The sequence below is a fragment of the Rhagoletis pomonella genome, unplaced genomic scaffold (genome assembly GCF_013731165.1).
Source record: "Rhagoletis pomonella isolate Grant_MI unplaced genomic scaffold, Rhpom_1.0 Rhpom_scaffold_00009, whole genome shotgun sequence".
NCBI lineage: Eukaryota > Metazoa > Arthropoda > Insecta > Diptera > Tephritidae > Rhagoletis > Rhagoletis pomonella.
In genome coordinates, this window is record NW_023458563.1 from 40,907,773 (window position 1) to 40,926,215 (window position 18,443).

At 37.2% G+C, this 18,443-nt stretch overlaps 1 protein-coding gene across 2 annotated transcripts in view; it reads left to right on the top strand.

Annotated features, from left to right (window-relative positions):
- Nucleotides 1-18,443, top strand: part of LOC118745787 (muscle calcium channel subunit alpha-1) — a gene marked incomplete at its 3' end in the record, with an annotated part of 467,188 nt that overhangs the window by 402,476 nt on the left and 46,269 nt on the right. For both annotated transcript variants that reach the window (XM_036479462.1, XM_036479461.1), the window contains 2 exon segments: nucleotides 1,856-2,002; nucleotides 6,800-7,271. In XM_036479462.1, the coding sequence (XP_036335355.1) occupies nucleotides 1,856-2,002; nucleotides 6,800-7,271 (619 nt within the window).

Consider the following 18,443-nt stretch of genomic DNA (forward strand, 5'->3'; position numbering starts at 1 on the left):
AAATAGTCTCTGTCAATAATTTTCCTCACGTCGATCAGAGGATAAACACCTCAACTGCGCGAAACAGCAATTTTAGGGGGTGTTTTTTGAGGTTAGGGAGGAACGCTTGAGGTATCGGTAAAAAATACCACCACATTCGTGTTCATCAGCACAAAATACATGAAAATAGTTGTTGTTTGGAATTTTTCTGAGCCCCTGTGATTTCTGACAGCTTGATCATTTCGTAAAGCAGTATTTTTTTAAGGTTAGGGAACGCGTAGCTCCGTCTGGGAACAAAATTTTAAAAAACGCCACTCAGCAATCGAAAGTACATAAAAAATGCTAAATTTCCCTTGTATTTAAAAATTTTTGGATCAAAAGTAATTTTGGGCAGAGCTTTGTCACGTTTGACGCGGAACGTCCCATATATATATATAATATGGGCGTGGCACATCCCAAAGGTGTGGAATTTTTTATCAGCTATAGCTTCGGAACCATAAGTCACATAAACGTGAAACTTGGTATATAGGTGCTTATAGTAAGGTATACATAAATGAGTTTGTAAAAGGGGGCGTGTCACATCTCATAGGCGTGCAGTTTTTAATCAGCCATAACTTCTGAACGATAGGTCACATGAACTTGAATTTGGTATGCAGACATATCAATGGTACGCAGGTGCTTATAGTAAGGTATGTTATATAGATGAGTCTGTAAAACGGGGCGTAGCGCATAACACAGGCGTTGAATTTTGTATCAACCATAACTTCGGAACCAGAATTTACATGTCCCCTTTAATTCTTTCTGATATGCCTTTCCTACTTACAGGACTCAGTTTCCAGTTCGCTTAGCATTTGCAATGGCAATAAACAATAATTCCTTAAAGCAAAACCCAAAATTTATCGAAAATAAAATCATGATAATTGCATTGGAAAATACATTTATGTTAATATAGGCTTTGAAGTATTAAAAAACTGCTTTGAAATAATATTAAAGTTATTATGCCAAAGAAATTAGATAGCTAAAATTTTAATATTACAACATTGGTATTTCAACTATTACTTACTTACATATCGTCGTTTAAAGTACAAAACCGCTTATCGTCATTCTGCAAAACCGCGTATCTGGCATTTGCTGCCAAAAATTGGATTTGCTCACACATCCTTCTGGCTCAATTCTTATCCATTCGTCCTGAAATATACCTGCCAGAAATACGATTGTTTTATAAAAAAGAAAACCATTTTGAAATATGAGTATTTTTACTATCTAGGAAATAATTTATGCAACCTCACTTACGCGGTTTTACATTATCTTGATACGCGGTTTCGCATTTTTTTGATACGCGGGTTTGTACTTTAAACGACGATATATTATTTATTGGAGATATTTTAATGTAAATAAATAAAAACACCTGCTGTGCCAAAAAGTTATTATTACATTTCATTACATAACTCCAAGCTGTCCTTCCATATTCTCCTATAGCAAAATTAGAGAATAAATGAAAAATAACATCGTTAAATAAAGTATTTTTCATATTTGTATGAAGACGTGGGGAAACCCGCGGGTAAAAGCTAGTTTATTATAAAACTCTAAAGGCATGTCAATTTATATGAGGTAGGTATTTATTAGTTATAGTCTTTGTGATCTTTGATTTTAGCTATTTCATTCATTTATACATCCGGTGATTACCAATAATATTGGTCTGTCATCTGTCTCCATTAAAAATATCTTCTTAGGTGTTATTTTTCTCATCACACGTTAAATAGGGAACAAAAGTATAAATTGAGTTCCAATGACGCCTTAATTGAGGGAAATGGTGTTGAAGCTCAGCAAAATCGATGTTAAGGATGTTTTGCATAATAGTTATTTTATTTTACAGCGGTACCTACTTGTTCTACGAAGATGGAGATGTGCATAAGCCTCGGTTGAAGGAGCGCGTGTGGATTCTAAATAAATTCCATTTTGACGATGTAGCAAAAGCAATGCTAACTCTGTTTACTGTGTCAACGTTTGAAGGATGGCCTGCGTAAGTCTTGTTTCTTTAATACGTACCTACATATATTAAAGTATTTTTTTACATCACGGAGATCTTCTATTCAAATTTAAATTATATATATTAGAGAGCTCCAAAAATTTTCTTGAGCGAAATTCTATTTATACGCATAGTCCCAACTTTTTTTTCCATTTCACCAAAATAACATATATACATGTATATATAAAGTTTTATTCTTGAAGTTGAAGTTTTGGTTCCACAGTTATATCGAAGTTTCCATAAGAAACCTCAATCAATAATCTCAAACGAAAAATGTGATGCTCAATCGCAGCAAATCTACATTTTTAGTTTTTCAGTATCTTATCCAATCTTAAGGCTACATATTTATAATTTAAAGGGCGTGATTCGAAACCGATAATTTAGAGTATTTTATAATTTTTTCGCATTCTTGTCTGAACGTTGTACAGACTGGCCTTAAGAAATATTCAACAAGAGACAACCACTACTTTTACCAACTCTCCCCCGTCAATGCCGTCATTGTAGTTAAACCATCTCCTAGTGCATACCAAGAGGTTTATTTGCATCGAGAAACCCGCGTGCCTCTGACGAAATTAAGGTCTGGTTACTTTAACGGATTAAACTCTTACTTATTCAGGCTCTGCCCCAAAATACCCAATATATGTATACATACATATGTCCAGCTAGAATAGCTCGTCTTAAAGTTATTGTAGAACGATATAATGGACCAAGGTATGAAGTCTCGTTTTTCTAAAACATAAACTTTAGCTATGCTAAGGCAATTTGGGCCTGAAAGACTACAAATGAAAGACTAGTCACCTTAGAAGCAATTGTTGGAAATAAAGAGCGACCACAAGATGGATGTTATCTTGAAGTCAGTTCAGAAAAGTAGTTAATCACACAACTTGCCCAGCTTTCTCAATTAAGGAGCTCGTTATTTTGCCTAGGATATCTGCGCTTAAAAAATTTTGCGCTTCTTTTTATGCATACCTAAAGGATGGGTCTTTATTAAGTAATCTAAAAAGTAAATTTCTAGAGAGGTATCTTAGAAATAAATAAAGTAAATGCGCGTTAATCCAGGTCGCAAGATAAAGACGGATTCTCTAAATATTTCGACTCCAGCGCCATTTGTCTGCACCATTTTTTACAAAAGTATATTTTATGATGCAGAGTATTGTTTTTAAATTCATAAAAGCTGCCCTTTTAGCTTTAAAAATCTGCAAGTATATGCGAAAGTATTAAGCTGCGCTGACGAAGTCGCGGGTATCAGATTGTTATATTATAAAAACAAAAATCATACAATTAGTGAGATCATTAGTTTTAAACTACATAAAGATGAAAACAAAATGAGAAATAACAAAATTCAAGCTTCGCGTTAAAAAAGAGTTGCTTTCACTAAATATGAAACTTATCGAAGACTTATGTCGAATTTCCAATAGTCATTAAATATAACGACGCCTGCGCCCCTTATCGGCTAAATTTTTTGTGGAATTATTTCTCTCCATGTAAGTAATATACTACATATTCCAATTCGGGCCATATATATGGGCTTTTAAAATATCGATCGGCACGGCACAGTGTGGTTTCCATTAAAAAAGTGGGTAAAAATAGAATTATGGACGGATTTAAATGAAAATCTGTTTCTTAGTAAACTTGAGGACACCTAATTCAAAAATTAAATTTGTGTTTTAATAAATTTCATACGATTACTGTAAATGTAGTTTGAAATTGAAAATTTGGGTTTTGTAGCATTTACTATACTTACATAGATATATACAGTACCTCCTACGATTTTGAAAAGTGAGGTCTTAAATTACAGGGCTTGGCCTGTAGATGTGCAATCGAGTTTATTTTTTTTGAAACGGGTTGCCCCCTTTCACTGATCAAAGCTCGCAAGCGCGACCGATTGCCAACGTTTTGCGATGAGATTTCACCATCGTAGGAGCTGCAGGCTATCACCGCCCTTACATATGTATCCCTCTCCACTTCCGCGAAGGATCTTCTCGCTGCTCATGCGACTTTAGATTGAAGGATAGCTTTGTTTGTTTGGGCTCCGAGTATTCCTCCCTTGAACGCTTTCGCTCGCCCTGTGCGGGTTCCGCTCTCGCTTTCGTCCGATTTTCAGCCATAAACTTCCTGGCCCAATTTTTTGATTCCAGCTCTTCTCAGGTCAGATATTAAGGCTTTTTGTCCCTCAGTCTTTCCAGCATCTCTAGGGCTGACCGTCTGGTACGATAGTACCGTTCCGATAATGTTTTTCTGGGGACGCCTACTGCCCAGGGTGACATTAGTGCCAGAATAGTGTGCATAGGTGGCCGTTGGCTTACCCATGCAGTCCGATGTCGCCGTCGCTTCTTTTGGTGTTGCAACTATCGGTGCTTCCTTGCATCTTGGAGCGGCAGGAACCGCGGTAGGGTTAGCTTGTCTTTTGACAAGGTTACCCTTGCCTCCCTAAGTTTTATCTGCGAGGGTGGGTCTGTTTCCGGCTCCGGGCGGTTCAACTTCCTCACTAACTCGTCTGGAACAGGGTTAGACTGGTTGCCAGAAAGGGCCACGATGCCGTTAAAGTAGTGGATTTTTGGGGTTCTCGGATATACAAGCCAGGTTTTTTATTTGAAATAATTGTCCCATAAATATTCGCACTGCTCGACGTGGCGAGCGTGACAGGCTACATAAGGGAAAGATAGGGTGATATGGGAGTTAAGGGTTGTGAGGAAGAACATAGTATCGTCGGTCCGGTTCTCTCCGCATGTATGATTGGAGCATCACCATGCCCGCGGTTGCATAGTTGGTTAGTTAACCAAGCTCCATACGAAGCTTCCCTACTCGTTCGTGGCGGGTTATATGCCCGAAGTAAGATGTAAAGTACCACTTAGACGTCTAAGTAAAAGTAGTCCCATGAGGTGTATGCTCGATCCTGGCCTGGCCACATACTTTATATTGCTGGGTTGTTTGTCCGAGGAGCGGATTTTTGGGTTTTTCGGATATACAAGGCAGGTTTTTTATTTGAAATAATATTCCCATAAATATTCGCACTGCTCTAAGTTGGGAGCGTGGCAGGCTACATAAGGGAAAGATAGGTTGATATGGGAGTTAAGGGTTGTGAGGAAGAACATAGTATCGTCGGTGCGGTTCTCTCCGCATGTATGATTGGAGCATCACCATGCCCGCGGTTGCATAGTTGGTTAGTCAACCAAGCTCCATACGAAGCTTCCCTACTCGTTCGTGGCGGGTTATATGCCCCGAAGTAAGATGTAACCTACCACTTAGACGTCATCTCCAGGCGGAATACCTACATCAATTGTTATGCGATGAGTTTTGCCACTACGGCGGTGAGTTTTTTCGCACCGAGTGGTTATCTCAGTACAAGTTCTGAATCGAAACTTCAACTTCAAGTCGGCATGGGTTACCTTCAACTTACAGCAATAAAACTTTGCATACATGCTATCTTGGGCAAAAAGAAAGAAATTGTGGGTATTCATATCGAATTTCTCTTCGACTCTGGGACGCCCGAATATACATACAGTGCCGAACAGAAGTATTGGCACAGTGAATTTTTCGCAATAAATGCAAAGTTTTTTATTCTAATTTATTTTCGATAATTTTTTATAAAAAAAAAAGTTCCAGAAAACATAATAATAAATTCTCTAAACTTTGTGCAAAACTCAGGAAAATTCATTAAATTTGTACACTAATTTGCAACTTTTTCTTCAGATTTTTTAGAAAAATTCTAAGTATGCAATTTTATAGCCCACTCAAATTTAGTATAACAAAGTGCAAGTTTGAAGTCGCGAGAAAATCGCGTTGATTTTTGGTAATGTTTTTCAGGCAAGTTCTTCCATATAAAGTACATTCGAGCAACGCCTTTCAGCAACCAAAATCAACGCGATTTTCTAGCAACTTTAAACTTCCATTTTGTCATACTAAAATTGAATGTTAGAATAAAAATCTTTGCATATATTGCGAAAAATTCACTGTGCCAATACTTTTGTTCGTCACTGTACATATGGGCCTTCAAATGGGGGCCCCGGATTTTTTGCAATGTTCAATATGCATACTCTTATATTTTTTCCTTTTTTTGCTAGATGATGTGTGTATATATAAGGATTTTTGTCTAAGTAATTAAGTAGCTCAAACTGCATTCATAAGTGCCGTTTCTTAGGTTTTAGACTCTTCAATAAATATTTTGCTTCCACAATTTTCTCTGAATTCGAACTACAGATGTTCGACGAAGCTTCTTTTCTGTAATTTCTGTCCGAAGGAATAAAACTGGATGTAGCGCTATAATTTCGTACGCTGAAGTGAACGACTAAACACAAATTCACTGCTGGTTTCCTACCATGTGAAGTTTCTATTAAAACTCTCACAAAAAAAGAACGCATTATTTTCCTTTCTCCATCGTTCTTACATGCCACCTTTTGTAAGTGAGTGCCAAACGTCGGCTTATTTATCAAACATTTGTTTGTTGGTGATTGAAAGTAGATTTGAGATGTCATTTATTCCTGCCGAACGTGCGTCGATCCAAGCTAAAACATTCATTTCCTAAAGCAGATAACGAGAAAGAAAAAAAATGGTAAAAGAATTCAGGAAATAAATGAAAAGATTGTTTGTTCCTTAAAAAAAAATAATCATTCTTGAGACGGGGTTCCTGGCGGCCGCCACGTCTGGCACCCGTATGATCCGCCCCTGTTTTTTCTCCGATTCTTATTTTAATACTCTAATGAATTTTAAATTAATTATTTTATTATCGTACACATAAATTTCAAAAATCAATTTATGTAAATATACTTATGAGTAATTTAATTATTGCAGGCTTTTATATGTATCTATTGATTCAAATAAAGAAGATGGTGGGCCTATACACAATTTCCGTCCTATTGTGGCTGCATATTATATAATTTACATAATTGTGATTGCTTTCTTCATGGTAAATATCTTCGTCGGCTTCGTGATTGTTACATTTCAGAATGAAGGCGAACAAGAATACAAAAATTGTGATTTGGACAAAAACCAAAGAAACTGTATAGAATTCGCACTTAAAGCGAAACCAGTACGGCGGTACATACCAAAACACGGTATACAATACAAAGTATGGTGGTTCGTCACGTCCTCATCGTTCGAATATACGATATTCATTTTGATTATGATCAATACTGTGACTCTTGCAATGAAGTACCATAATCAGCCGCCATGGTATACAGAATTGTTAGATGCCCTAAATATGATTTTTACGGCGGTTTTCGCGTTGGAATTCGTATTCAAGTTGGCTGCTTTCCGTTTTAAGGTAAGATCCGAGAGTAAGCAATGTTTAAATATGGAGCCGGCAACTCATAACTTGAAAAATTAAATATTATATACTAGAGGATTGCTTTAAAAATACTAATTTAAACGAAAAAATACATAAGCACGTACTTAATATCTTCATAGAAGAAAAGTTCCACGAGCCACATAAATTTAATTTTGAGTCGTATATTAAATTGAAACTTTAACATGAAAAAAGTTACTCATACGCCATGTATATAAATTATGCCAAATTTTTTTTGACCATTCAAAAGTTGTTTATTTATCCATCAATTTTCATCATTAGCAGGGACCGAGAACAAAAGGTATGACCGAAACTAAATGTCGTTCTCGTAGTTTTGTTCATTCAAAACTAAACCCGAAATGAGAACAAAACTATCAAGGATGTTCTCAACGGGAATTATATTGGAAAGTTCCCGAAGAGAACAAATGCGAACGATACTTTCGAGATTAGTTCGAAGAGAAAAAAAATGTGAATAAAAGTCCCCGGAAAGTTTTGGTAAGGAAAAAAACGGGAACAAAAGTCTAAGGAAATTTCTCTCGAAGAACAATCTGGGAACTAAAGTTAATGCCAAAAGTAGTCAAGTGCATGTACGTATGAGTGTATTCGTTCTCCCACTCCTTTTTATTTCTGCATTCCACATCACTTTCTCTTTATCATGTTATAAATTTTGCAATGGAGTATGAATGATTATCTTAATAAATACCTCGAACTCAAAAGTTCTTATTAAATGTTATTCCTTGTTTATAATCCTTTACTGAAACCCACCCTCAATTTTCCACTCTCGAAAAATATATAAGCCATTTCTGCAATCTACCTCAGATTACAAGTAAAATAAAATATTCAGCACAAGCTATCACATATTCATCCACGTTAAATTTTCCCGGCCTCTGATACATCACAACTTCTGCACTAATTCAATATTCAATCCATCGTTGGAGGCGACTTTAACGCCTGAATCACTGTCTGGGATCTGATTATACGAACGCTAGAGGACAAAAAACCTAAGATCCATTAATATATATTATCCAACTTATGGACTCACCATGCCTTGTTGACATAACACATTACTCTATAAACATAGCCTCGAACTGCCAGTAAAAAGTCCATTGCATTGCATGGAAGCCACCACGTCCCTATTATAATGCAAATAAACTCAGTCTGCAATGAGTTCTCAGTCAAATTTTCTTCGAGATTCCAGGGACCGAAAATAACTGTTATTTAAAAAATTTTTAACTAAAAAATCATTACGAGAAAGCTTTCACACACATAGACTTAATTTTTTTAGCATTTTCCAAATTCGTTTTGATTGTAAATTTTGACCCAAAAGCTAGGAAGTAGCAGTTATTTTTTAACCAATACAATTCACATCAACTTAATGTGTTATTTTATGACTTTTATTTTTTGAACCAGAAATAAAAGTGCTATTATGACAGATATTTTTTCTGCTTTTCGAAACAGTTATACTTAGACTTTTATTTTTTCTGTCCTAAAATAAAAGTCCATATTGACTTTAATTTAATTTAATTATCGTTGAAAAAAGTTACCTTAAGACTTTTATGTGTAGGAAAACATAATGAAAGTTCTTTATTTTAATTTCTATTTTAAAATATTTTCTGTAGAGTTTTAGGCTAGTGGAGCAGTCTATAGAGAGTTCATAGTTTTATGTCACATCTTCTGGCCAATTCATTGTGCATGCCAAATTTTGTGTCTGGTTTAATTTTTGTTTTTTTCATAAATAAAAAAACACAATATTAAAAAAAAAATATCATGTGGGTTTAGCTTATTTCGTTTTCAACGAACGTATTTTTAAATAGTTAAATAAAGCCTGTGAATTTGACATACATGACCCTGTAGTACGGGGGCGCGACTACAGGACTGATAAATCGGTAGCTACCTAGTAAACTCCGTCAATTACCGACCGACTACTTGCAGCGTATTTCATCGATTACTTTTACAAGGCAATGTCCTAGGCGGTAGTCACCATCGGCTCTCTCTGCACTACCGGGAGTTACTAAAGTAGACACTTGCGTGATTTATTGGCGCCCTCTGTCGTAGTTTTTCGCTATTCTGCTTCCGACTTGTTCGACTCTGCACTACCATGTGCACTACCACGGGTTAATAGAGTAACCACTTTTACCACTTTTACCACTACCCGTGCAGGGAAAGCTACCAGTTGTGAACCAGAATGCTACCAGTTTGTGTTTCAGCCCAACTAGTTCACGTTGTATCATTTTTCAATGTTAGCGACTGGTATTTTTAACATGGCGGTGTCATAGGATATGTCAATTGTCCGCTCCTGCATCAGCACGCTACCAGTAGAAATACTAGTAAAATCATACCAGTTGACGGGATAGACTGCCTATTCATCCTCCGTGAAAAGCACAAGTATGCCTACTTGATCGCGGCGCTGCAACAGGAGCAAAGGTCGACAGAGTAAAGCTTTGGAACGCCAGATCAAGAGATCCGAGTCCGAATCTCAGTGAGCGAATCTTTTTTTATTTTAATTTTTTTGTTATATTTCTTGTTATAACTTTTAAATTTGTTGTTTTAAAAAGAACAAAAAAGTATTTCTTTTAATTTTTTATGGTATTTGAGTATTTGGTTTTTTCCAAATGAAATTAAATTTGTGTACAATTTTTATTTTATATTTAAATTAATTTACGTACTTTACTTTAACAACCTCCACGCGCACTCGAGCCTGAGATCTCAGAACCAGATCGGTAGTTTTCACTCGACGCCACAGCCGACATTTGTGATGAAAGCAAGTAAGTTAGTTTTAGTCATGGCTGTTCAAAGACAGATGTCGCTGATCGCATAAGTTGTTCGAAATCGTCTGAAATGGTAGGTCGTCACTTTAGCGCATACTAGTTAATGAACTAGCTTTTATACTGGCTGGTTTGGCATTTCACTGCTGAGAACTGGTATAATTTAGTCCATGACTAACTGGTATGCCTTCCCCATTTAATACCAGTTTTCGAACTAGAATTTCTACCAACTAGTTTACTTTTTTCTATGAGGAACTAGTATAATTATGGTTCATAACGAACTGGTATGACTTTTATCCTTAAAAAATAGTTCGTGAACTGGAATTTGTGCATATTGTGCTGTATTAATATTAGTAAATTGCGCAAACTATTATTTTAGCGACGAGCTCCACATAAAATGGTAACTTATTGAAATAGGTACTTATACATTACGTGCCTCTGTATCTAATAAAAGCGACAATAGTCGGTGTTCTTCTCTTTCGTATGAACACATTGTTATCTTATACTGCAAAGACTTTGCTTTCTTATTTAGACTAACTACAATTTCAAAATAATTAAAATTTTAATTGGTATTTTAGAAAGCACTGAAACCACGCAAAGAAAAGTATACCTTTGTATAATAGCCTGTAAGAACCAAAATATCGTTATTTTTCTATTTTCGTTTGCAAAAAAAATTCCCACCTTAATTACTAACTATGGGTGTTAAGCACCCAGAAAAGTCACAACGCTACTACTATAATGGGTATATTACGCGCAAGTCGAATAAAAACAAAAACAATGCTGTGGGCACTGAAGTGATTGTTGATAAAGTAACTGCTGCTAAAAGTGTTGTTAGTGCAACGAACACTACATCTGGTCCTGCTGTTGAAGCTGCTACTCTCGCTAGTGCTCACACTTATGCTGGTGCTGCTAGTTTGTCTTGCGATCATTCGCTTTTGGCGCCTCGTTCTTCACAAATGGCGTCGACGTCGGCCGCCGCTGTTACTGCTTCTGTGTCGAATGCCTCTGCCGAGAACGAAGTAAATGCACCCAGTGGGAATGCTGGCGTAAACGTAATTAATGCACCCAGTGGGAATGCTGTCGTAAATTCAATTAGAAATCTGAGCAATCCTATTGTGGTTGGTTCGAGTGATAACCTTGAACTTCAGGTTGCTCCTAAAATGATGTGGCTGCATCTGTCGTCTTTTTCCTCAAACGTGACGAATGCTTATATTATCGCCTATGTTTCGAAGCACGCTGAAATCAACCCTAAGTTTGTGGTGTGCTATGCCCTCGTTAAGCGGGATGTTGATATTCAAGAGTTGGTTAAAGTTAGTTTTAAACTTGGCGTGCCGCTCTCCTTCTACGATAAGGTAGTTAACGCGAGCATCTGGCCTACGAATGTTCAGATACGGCCGTTTCGTTCTTTTCGCAAGGGCGGGCCACCTCAACACGGGATTTAGTAAATACACATTCACACAAAGGTCTTAAAATTTACTTTCAAAATGTATCAGGCCTAAGAACCAAATCCGACTCACTCTTTATGATGAGTTCAAACCTGGATTATGATATCTTTGTAATAGTTGAGACTTGGCTTAATGATACCTTTATGGATGGTGAATTCTTCGATGAAAATTTATATTGCGTTTTTCGTAAAGATCGCGACGCATTAAAAACTGGTCTGTCTAGAGGAGGAGGCGTTTTAATTGCGGTTCGACGAAAATTTCGTGCGACTTTGGTGCCTATGCCGAATACTGATTCCCTATTGGATATTCTCTGCATTTCTGTTCATGGAGTCTCTAAACTTTTAATTTGTGCTTCTTATATACCTCCTTCTAGTAGCGACTTACTTTATAAAGAGCATGTTGATAATATTTTAGCCTTAGCATCTAGTCATGAAAATGTTTGCGTAATTGGCGACTTCAACCTCAGTAATTTAGAGTGGTCTACTTTTGACAATAGTAGGGGGCTTCTTCCAAAGTCTTCAAATTCGTTTGCTGAAACATATTTGTGTGACGGGTTTTCAAGATGTGACCTTAGTCAGATCAACAGTTTTAATAACAGTCTTCATAGAATATTGGATCTCGTATTTTTAAGTGATAACATGAATTTTTGCCTCCAGGAATGTTTAGACCCTTTGTCCAATCCTGGTCCGCATCATGTTCCGCTGGTTCTTCATTTGGAATTTTATGAGTTTAATACTTACGTAGAGGATACAATTTCCAAGTTTTGTTTTAAGAATTATGATGTTGATGTGGTTAATGCGGCAATTGACTCTATTGATTGGGATACGCTATTTCCTGAGGTTGATGCTACCGGTTGTTTCAATATTCTTAAGTATAATCTAAGTTGTATTTGTAGTGAGCACATTCCTACAGTAAAGAAAAAAGTTTACAAAATTCCTTGGTTCACGAAGGAGTTGAAAAAACTTAAGAATTTGAGAAACAAGTTTTTCAAAAAATTTAAAATTTCAAGGTTTCCTTTTTACAAAGAAATGTATTTAAAATATTTGAACGAGTTTAAATCATTGAGTAAAGTCTTGAAGCAGAATTATATAAGAAAATTCGAAGAGGATATTAAACTGAATCCGAAAGCTTTTTGGCGTTTTGTGAAGTCTAAAAAATCGTGTTCGAGTATTCCCTCTGCTGTATTTTATAAAGATACACAAGCTGATTCAGCATTAGTAGCTGCAAATCTCTTTGCGGATTTTTTCAGCTCGAATTTTGAGGCTCACTCTAATTTGAGTAGTAGTGATTCTTACAGTGGGTTTGGTGCTAGTGGTTCCGCGCTAAACTTTGGGGCTCTTGAAATCTCTTTAGACGATGTTGAACTGGGGATTCGTCAAATCAAACTGTCGTCGCAGACTGATGTTGATGGTTTGTCGTCTCACCTTTTTAAGAATTGTTCAGCTCTCGCCTACCCAATATGGCTGCTTTTTAATAAGTCTCTTGAGCAAGGCGTTTTCATTGATGCGTGGAAAATCTCCCTTATTACGCCAATTTTTAAATCGGGCAATAAAAATGATATCACCAATTATCGTCCTATTTCCAAAATTTCAACTGTCTCAAAACTTTTTGAATGTATAATAAATAATAAAATTTTCTTTTCCATTAGTCGTCTCATCTCAGTAGATCAGCATGGTTTCATGTCGGGGAGATCAACTACTTCTAATTTAGCAGTTTTCTCCGAATACTGCATTGAAGCTTTTAGTAACCGGGCCCAAGTTGACACCGTGTATACCGATTTTTCGAAAGCGTTTGATAAAGTTAACCATCGTATATTGTTATCGAAGTTACAGAGTTTTGGCTTCCACTCAAGTTTTTTAAGCTGGATCAAATCGTATCTCTCAAATCGATCTTGTTCAGTTGTAGTTGACGGGGTGTCGTCGTACTCTTTCATTGCTTCTTCAGGCGTTCCTCAGGGAAGCATTTTAGGGCCTATTCTTTTTGTGATTTTCATCAATGATATTACTAGTTGCTTTAAATTTTCAAAATTTCTTTTGTATGCTGATGACATGAAGATTTTTAGTAGTATTACGTGTTCCGCTGACTCGTTGAAGCTTCAGAGTGATCTAGACAATGTTGTAGCTTGGTGCCAGAAAAATATGCTTCCCTTAAATATTAAAAAATGCTCCCATGTCTCCTATTCCAAATCCCGTTCTCCTATCCCTACTTCATATTATATTGCAGGCTCACAACTAAGCATTGTTTCCAAAATCACTGATCTTGGGGTGGTCTTTGACTCGAAGTTCTCATTTCAAAGCCATCTTAATTATACTTTATCTAAGTCTTACTCTATGCTGGCCTTTGTCAGACGTTTCAGCTCAGATTTCTCGGATCCGTATACTTTAAAAACACTTTTCACCTCACTGGTGCGCTCGAGGCTTGAATATGCTGTTATCATTTGGCGTCCGTATTATTCCTGTCATATAAGTCGATTGGAGAGAGTGCAAAAAGTCTTTATTAAGTACGCTCTGCGCCCCCTTCATTTTGAACTTCCTGTTCCGGCTTATGAATCTAGATGTATGCTTATTGATCTCAAGACATTAAATTGTAGGAGAACCATTTTTAATTTAATATCCGGGGTGGTTGACTGCCCCTTTTTACTTGAATGCATATTTTTTCTTATTCCTAATATTTGTTTAAGGAATCATGCCACATTTTACGTTGGGCTAGCGAGGACCAATTATGCGGCTAATGCTCCTGTTGTTAGAGCTCTTAAAGAGTTTAACTTGCTCCCAAATTCTTCAATTTTGGACTTCTCCTTCTGTGAAAAAAGATTTAAAATGCTACTAAATGACCTGTTAAATTAGTTGGTAGTCTATCTTAACCTGTAACTAGTCTGTAAGAGATGTAATAATTTCAAGACTAAATAAATGTATTAAATTAAATTAAAAAATATTACACCCAATGACTTTTTAAAACAGTTTTTATGCAAATATCTGCTTTTCGTATAAAACTGTTAAACTTAAAACATTCAGAAATATACAGATGAAGATTACGTTTTAGGTTAGGTTAGGTTAGGTTAGGTTAGGTTAGAGTGGATGCCCCGCGCAGAGTGCGGATCGGAGGTGGACTGGAAAAGCCCGTTGTGATACCACTGGACGAAGCCATTTGTTTCTTTCCCTGCCTTAGTAATTAAACCACCGAGAGCGTTTTATATAGCACAAAAAGTCGAGTACGTTCGCCGAGTTTAAATCGGAATTGGTTGGGCATGTTGGGCAAGACGGGACAATGGCAGTGATAGTGTCCGATAGTCTCCACCTCTTCCTCGTCCCTGCAACTGCGACAGAAATCGTTGGTGGGTATCCTAACTTTTTTCCGTGTGTGCCCATAAGGCAGTGTCCGGTGATTACCCCGACTACTAATCTGAGAGGGCAGCGGTCAAGCCGGGTAACAGCTATGGATCGCTTTACATCAATCTTTGGCCAAATTTGCCTAGTAGTATGGCAGGTGGTTTCGACAGCCCACCTTATATTTACCTCCTCAACGACTTTCACATTCAGTCTGTCTTTACAGGAGGTTAGAGGTATGCCCGCATTCCGAGAAGAATTGACTACAGATATTTCTGTCCCTCTCCTTGCCAGCTCGTCGGCTAGGCAGGATGTCCCTAGATGCCAAGGAGCATATGAGAGGTTAATTTTTTTTCAAAATTTACAAGACTGATTTTCGTAGTCTTTTATCTTTTTTGCATTGTCTAAGCCGTCAGTAGAGAGAACAATTCGTTAGCATTGGAACGGCGTAGTTTTCAAATTTTTCGGACAAGTACTAAATATTTTATTACATATTGAAGCAAAGCATATTTTAATGTCACGCCCGTCACAAAATACACATCTTTAAAAGTGTAAAAAAGCTGACGGAAGTAACGCTATGACACAGGAGAATATGTGCGAATTGCTTTTAAGTATTTATATACTTTTATTTTCGAAAAAAGGACCGATTATGTTTGTTACGCCCGTCACATATCACACCCATCACTATTTAAAGCTTGAGAAACTTCAATAAATTCGGCCAGCGACTGCTACCGTTACTTATCTGCTAATCTGAAATGTATCATAATCTGTTTATGATCAGCCATGATATAGCTAATCATAAAGATATATTGCTCGAGCGATGGGAAAACTTAAGCTATGCTGTCACGGATAAAAAGAAATTATTACTTCGCTTGTCAGGGCAAAAAACAGTATCTAAAATGATTTTTACAGGTAACGGCATCGGTTTGACAGGTAACAGCCTCATACTATTTAAAAATAAAGTACTTTACAATTACTCAGGCATACAATGGAGATGAAGAGTCCGATCAAGGATTATCCCGTCTTTAGGTGGCAGAATCTTGTATGTGTTCGTAAAATCCGATTTTTTGAGAAATAAAGTTAGTTTAGTTGCCTAATAACAGGGGTATTCTTCAAATCTTGCAAAGCCGTTGCACGTAGCATGGATTGCATAACTTGCAAACACACAACAACAAAATATATGGGAAACACCATTTCCTATCGCTGCAAAATATGCAAAGTCGAAACCCATGTATATATTTTGCAAAATAGCATAGCAAAATAAATGCGTCCCTGTACTAGTTGTTTTGTTGTTGGAATTGCTACATATGTCTCTCATTCCTCTCATCTTGCGCACTTAATTTTTGTTGCTGTATCTTGTTATTGTATTTGATACAGAATTTCGCTGCTTGCTACCTATGTATGCTACCACTTTTCAATGGGTGCTCTCGTACTCTTCCAAATTTGGAATAGTATTTTTGCATTTCGGGCAATCCTTGCATCGTACAAGACTTCGAGAATACTCCTAATGTGTATTATGTATTCATGCTCAACTTGTCACACCCGTCACAAAGTCAAGTCACACCCGTCACAGTTGAATTTGGAACATATAATCTATAATTTCCAATAGAGGTAAGTAACTTTGGCGTAAATGTTGAGAATGTTTATTTAACTATACAACGAACTATTTAAAACCATAAGCAGAAGACATAATTAGCAGAAAAACTCTGATGCAAGTAAGTAGTAGCTAATATTGTTTGCGTATTCGTCACACCCGTCACAGTAACTAAATTTAGATAACTCGTTCGGATTAAATTGTTTTTGAATTTTTTTTTCTAGGCATTGTGTATATCGCGGAAACCTATTAGAAAATACTCATTTTACAGAATTTTATATTACAGTTTAAGAATTAAGCCTTAAAATGTGAGTTGAAATGTCACACCCGTCCCCGTGGAATGAGCCTAGGGAATATGCTATTAAAACAGATTTTTTAAGAAAATTTTGATGAACATGAATTTCAATAGATATTGACGCGGGTGAATCCAAACGAATTCTTTATTTGAATTTTTATGTATTTTCTAGTAAATGAGCGATGCACATATACATACATATCGTCACCTGAAATGCAAAAAGATGTAAGAAAAATCGTCACTGAAATGGAAAAAGTCGTGAGTAATATTTTTTTTTATAAAACGATGTGGGGAGTTGTGATTCCATGAAATCCATCAAATCAACCAGAAAGTGTATTTTGAATTTTTTATGAGTTACGACTTTTTGCATTTCAGCGACGATGTTTGTTAGGTTTTTTTGCACTCATATATATATGTTTTTACTAAAGGCCGATGCGTTAAAAATTTAGTTTCACTTCTCGTAATTTCCTACCGGGTTGCTTATGCGGAGCGGTTTTCTTGTGCTCACCAACACAGTAACAGTTTAATTTTTGCCGACCACTGCCCTAGACCCTGGGTTCAGGTCTATGGCCCTTTCTCACTCATTCCTCTCTGGGATTCTTGTGGAGAATTTGTTGTCTAAACAGAGTAGAGGAGTGGTATAATCTATCTGTCGTAGATTATCCGGTAGAGTTTCAAGTACTTTTGCGTGTCCGAATCTAAGGTCTCTCCACGGCTGGATTATATTTAACCTGGCCGCACTAAAGCCGGCCCGAAATTGGCCGTATAGATCCACAGGTGGAAGATTTAAGATTATTCCCAGAGATTTGGTGGGCAGGGTCCCGTGACGAGCATGGCAGCCGTCCTCTGCACACGTTCCACCTTGGCTCTGGATAAGGAATTGTTTAGCGCAGGCCACCATACGGTGAACCCTTAGAAAAGGATGGGTCTTATCACAGCTGTGCACATTCAGTGTACTTATATGGTTTTATTCCCCATTTTTTGCCTATAGCCGTCTTGGAGGCATACAGGGCAGTATTGGCCTTCCTGGAGCGATCTTCAATGTTTCGCTTCCAGTCCAGTTTCTTATATAGATTGACTCCAAGGTATTTGACCTCGGTTGAGAGAGTAAGTGCCATCCCGTTTAGGGTGGGAGGTTTAAATAAGGGAGTTTTATACTTCCTTGTGAAAAGTACCATTTCCATCTTGGCAGGATTGACACTAAGTCCACATTCCTTGGACCAGATCTTTACCAGACCGAGTGCGTTTTGCAATAACTCACTCAGGACCTGAAGATGTTTGCCCGTTTCCACGTTTGCTATATCATCGGCGTACGCTATGACTTGACAACCGGTGCTCTTTAGGCTTAGAAGTAGGGTGTTCACTGTCAGATTCCAGAGTAGAGGGGAGAGAACGCCCCTTGGGGGTGCCTCTGGTCACATACTTTGTAATGAAACCATCCCCCAGTTATGATAGAATAGTTTTCTTTCCAAGAAGGAGCTCAACAAAATCCACCAGACCCCGCTGCACTCCCGCCATGAGAAGGGAGTTAAAAACAGGCTTCGGGTAGACGCTGTTGAAAGCACCCTCGATATCGAGAAAAACTCCAATCGTGTATTCCTTTAAGGCCAATCCTTTTTTAATCGCCGATACGATTTCATGGAGTGCGGTCTCCACGGATTTTCCCTTGGAATATGCATACTGATTCGAGGAGAGGTTATCAGTTTTAATATTCCGTCGAATATGC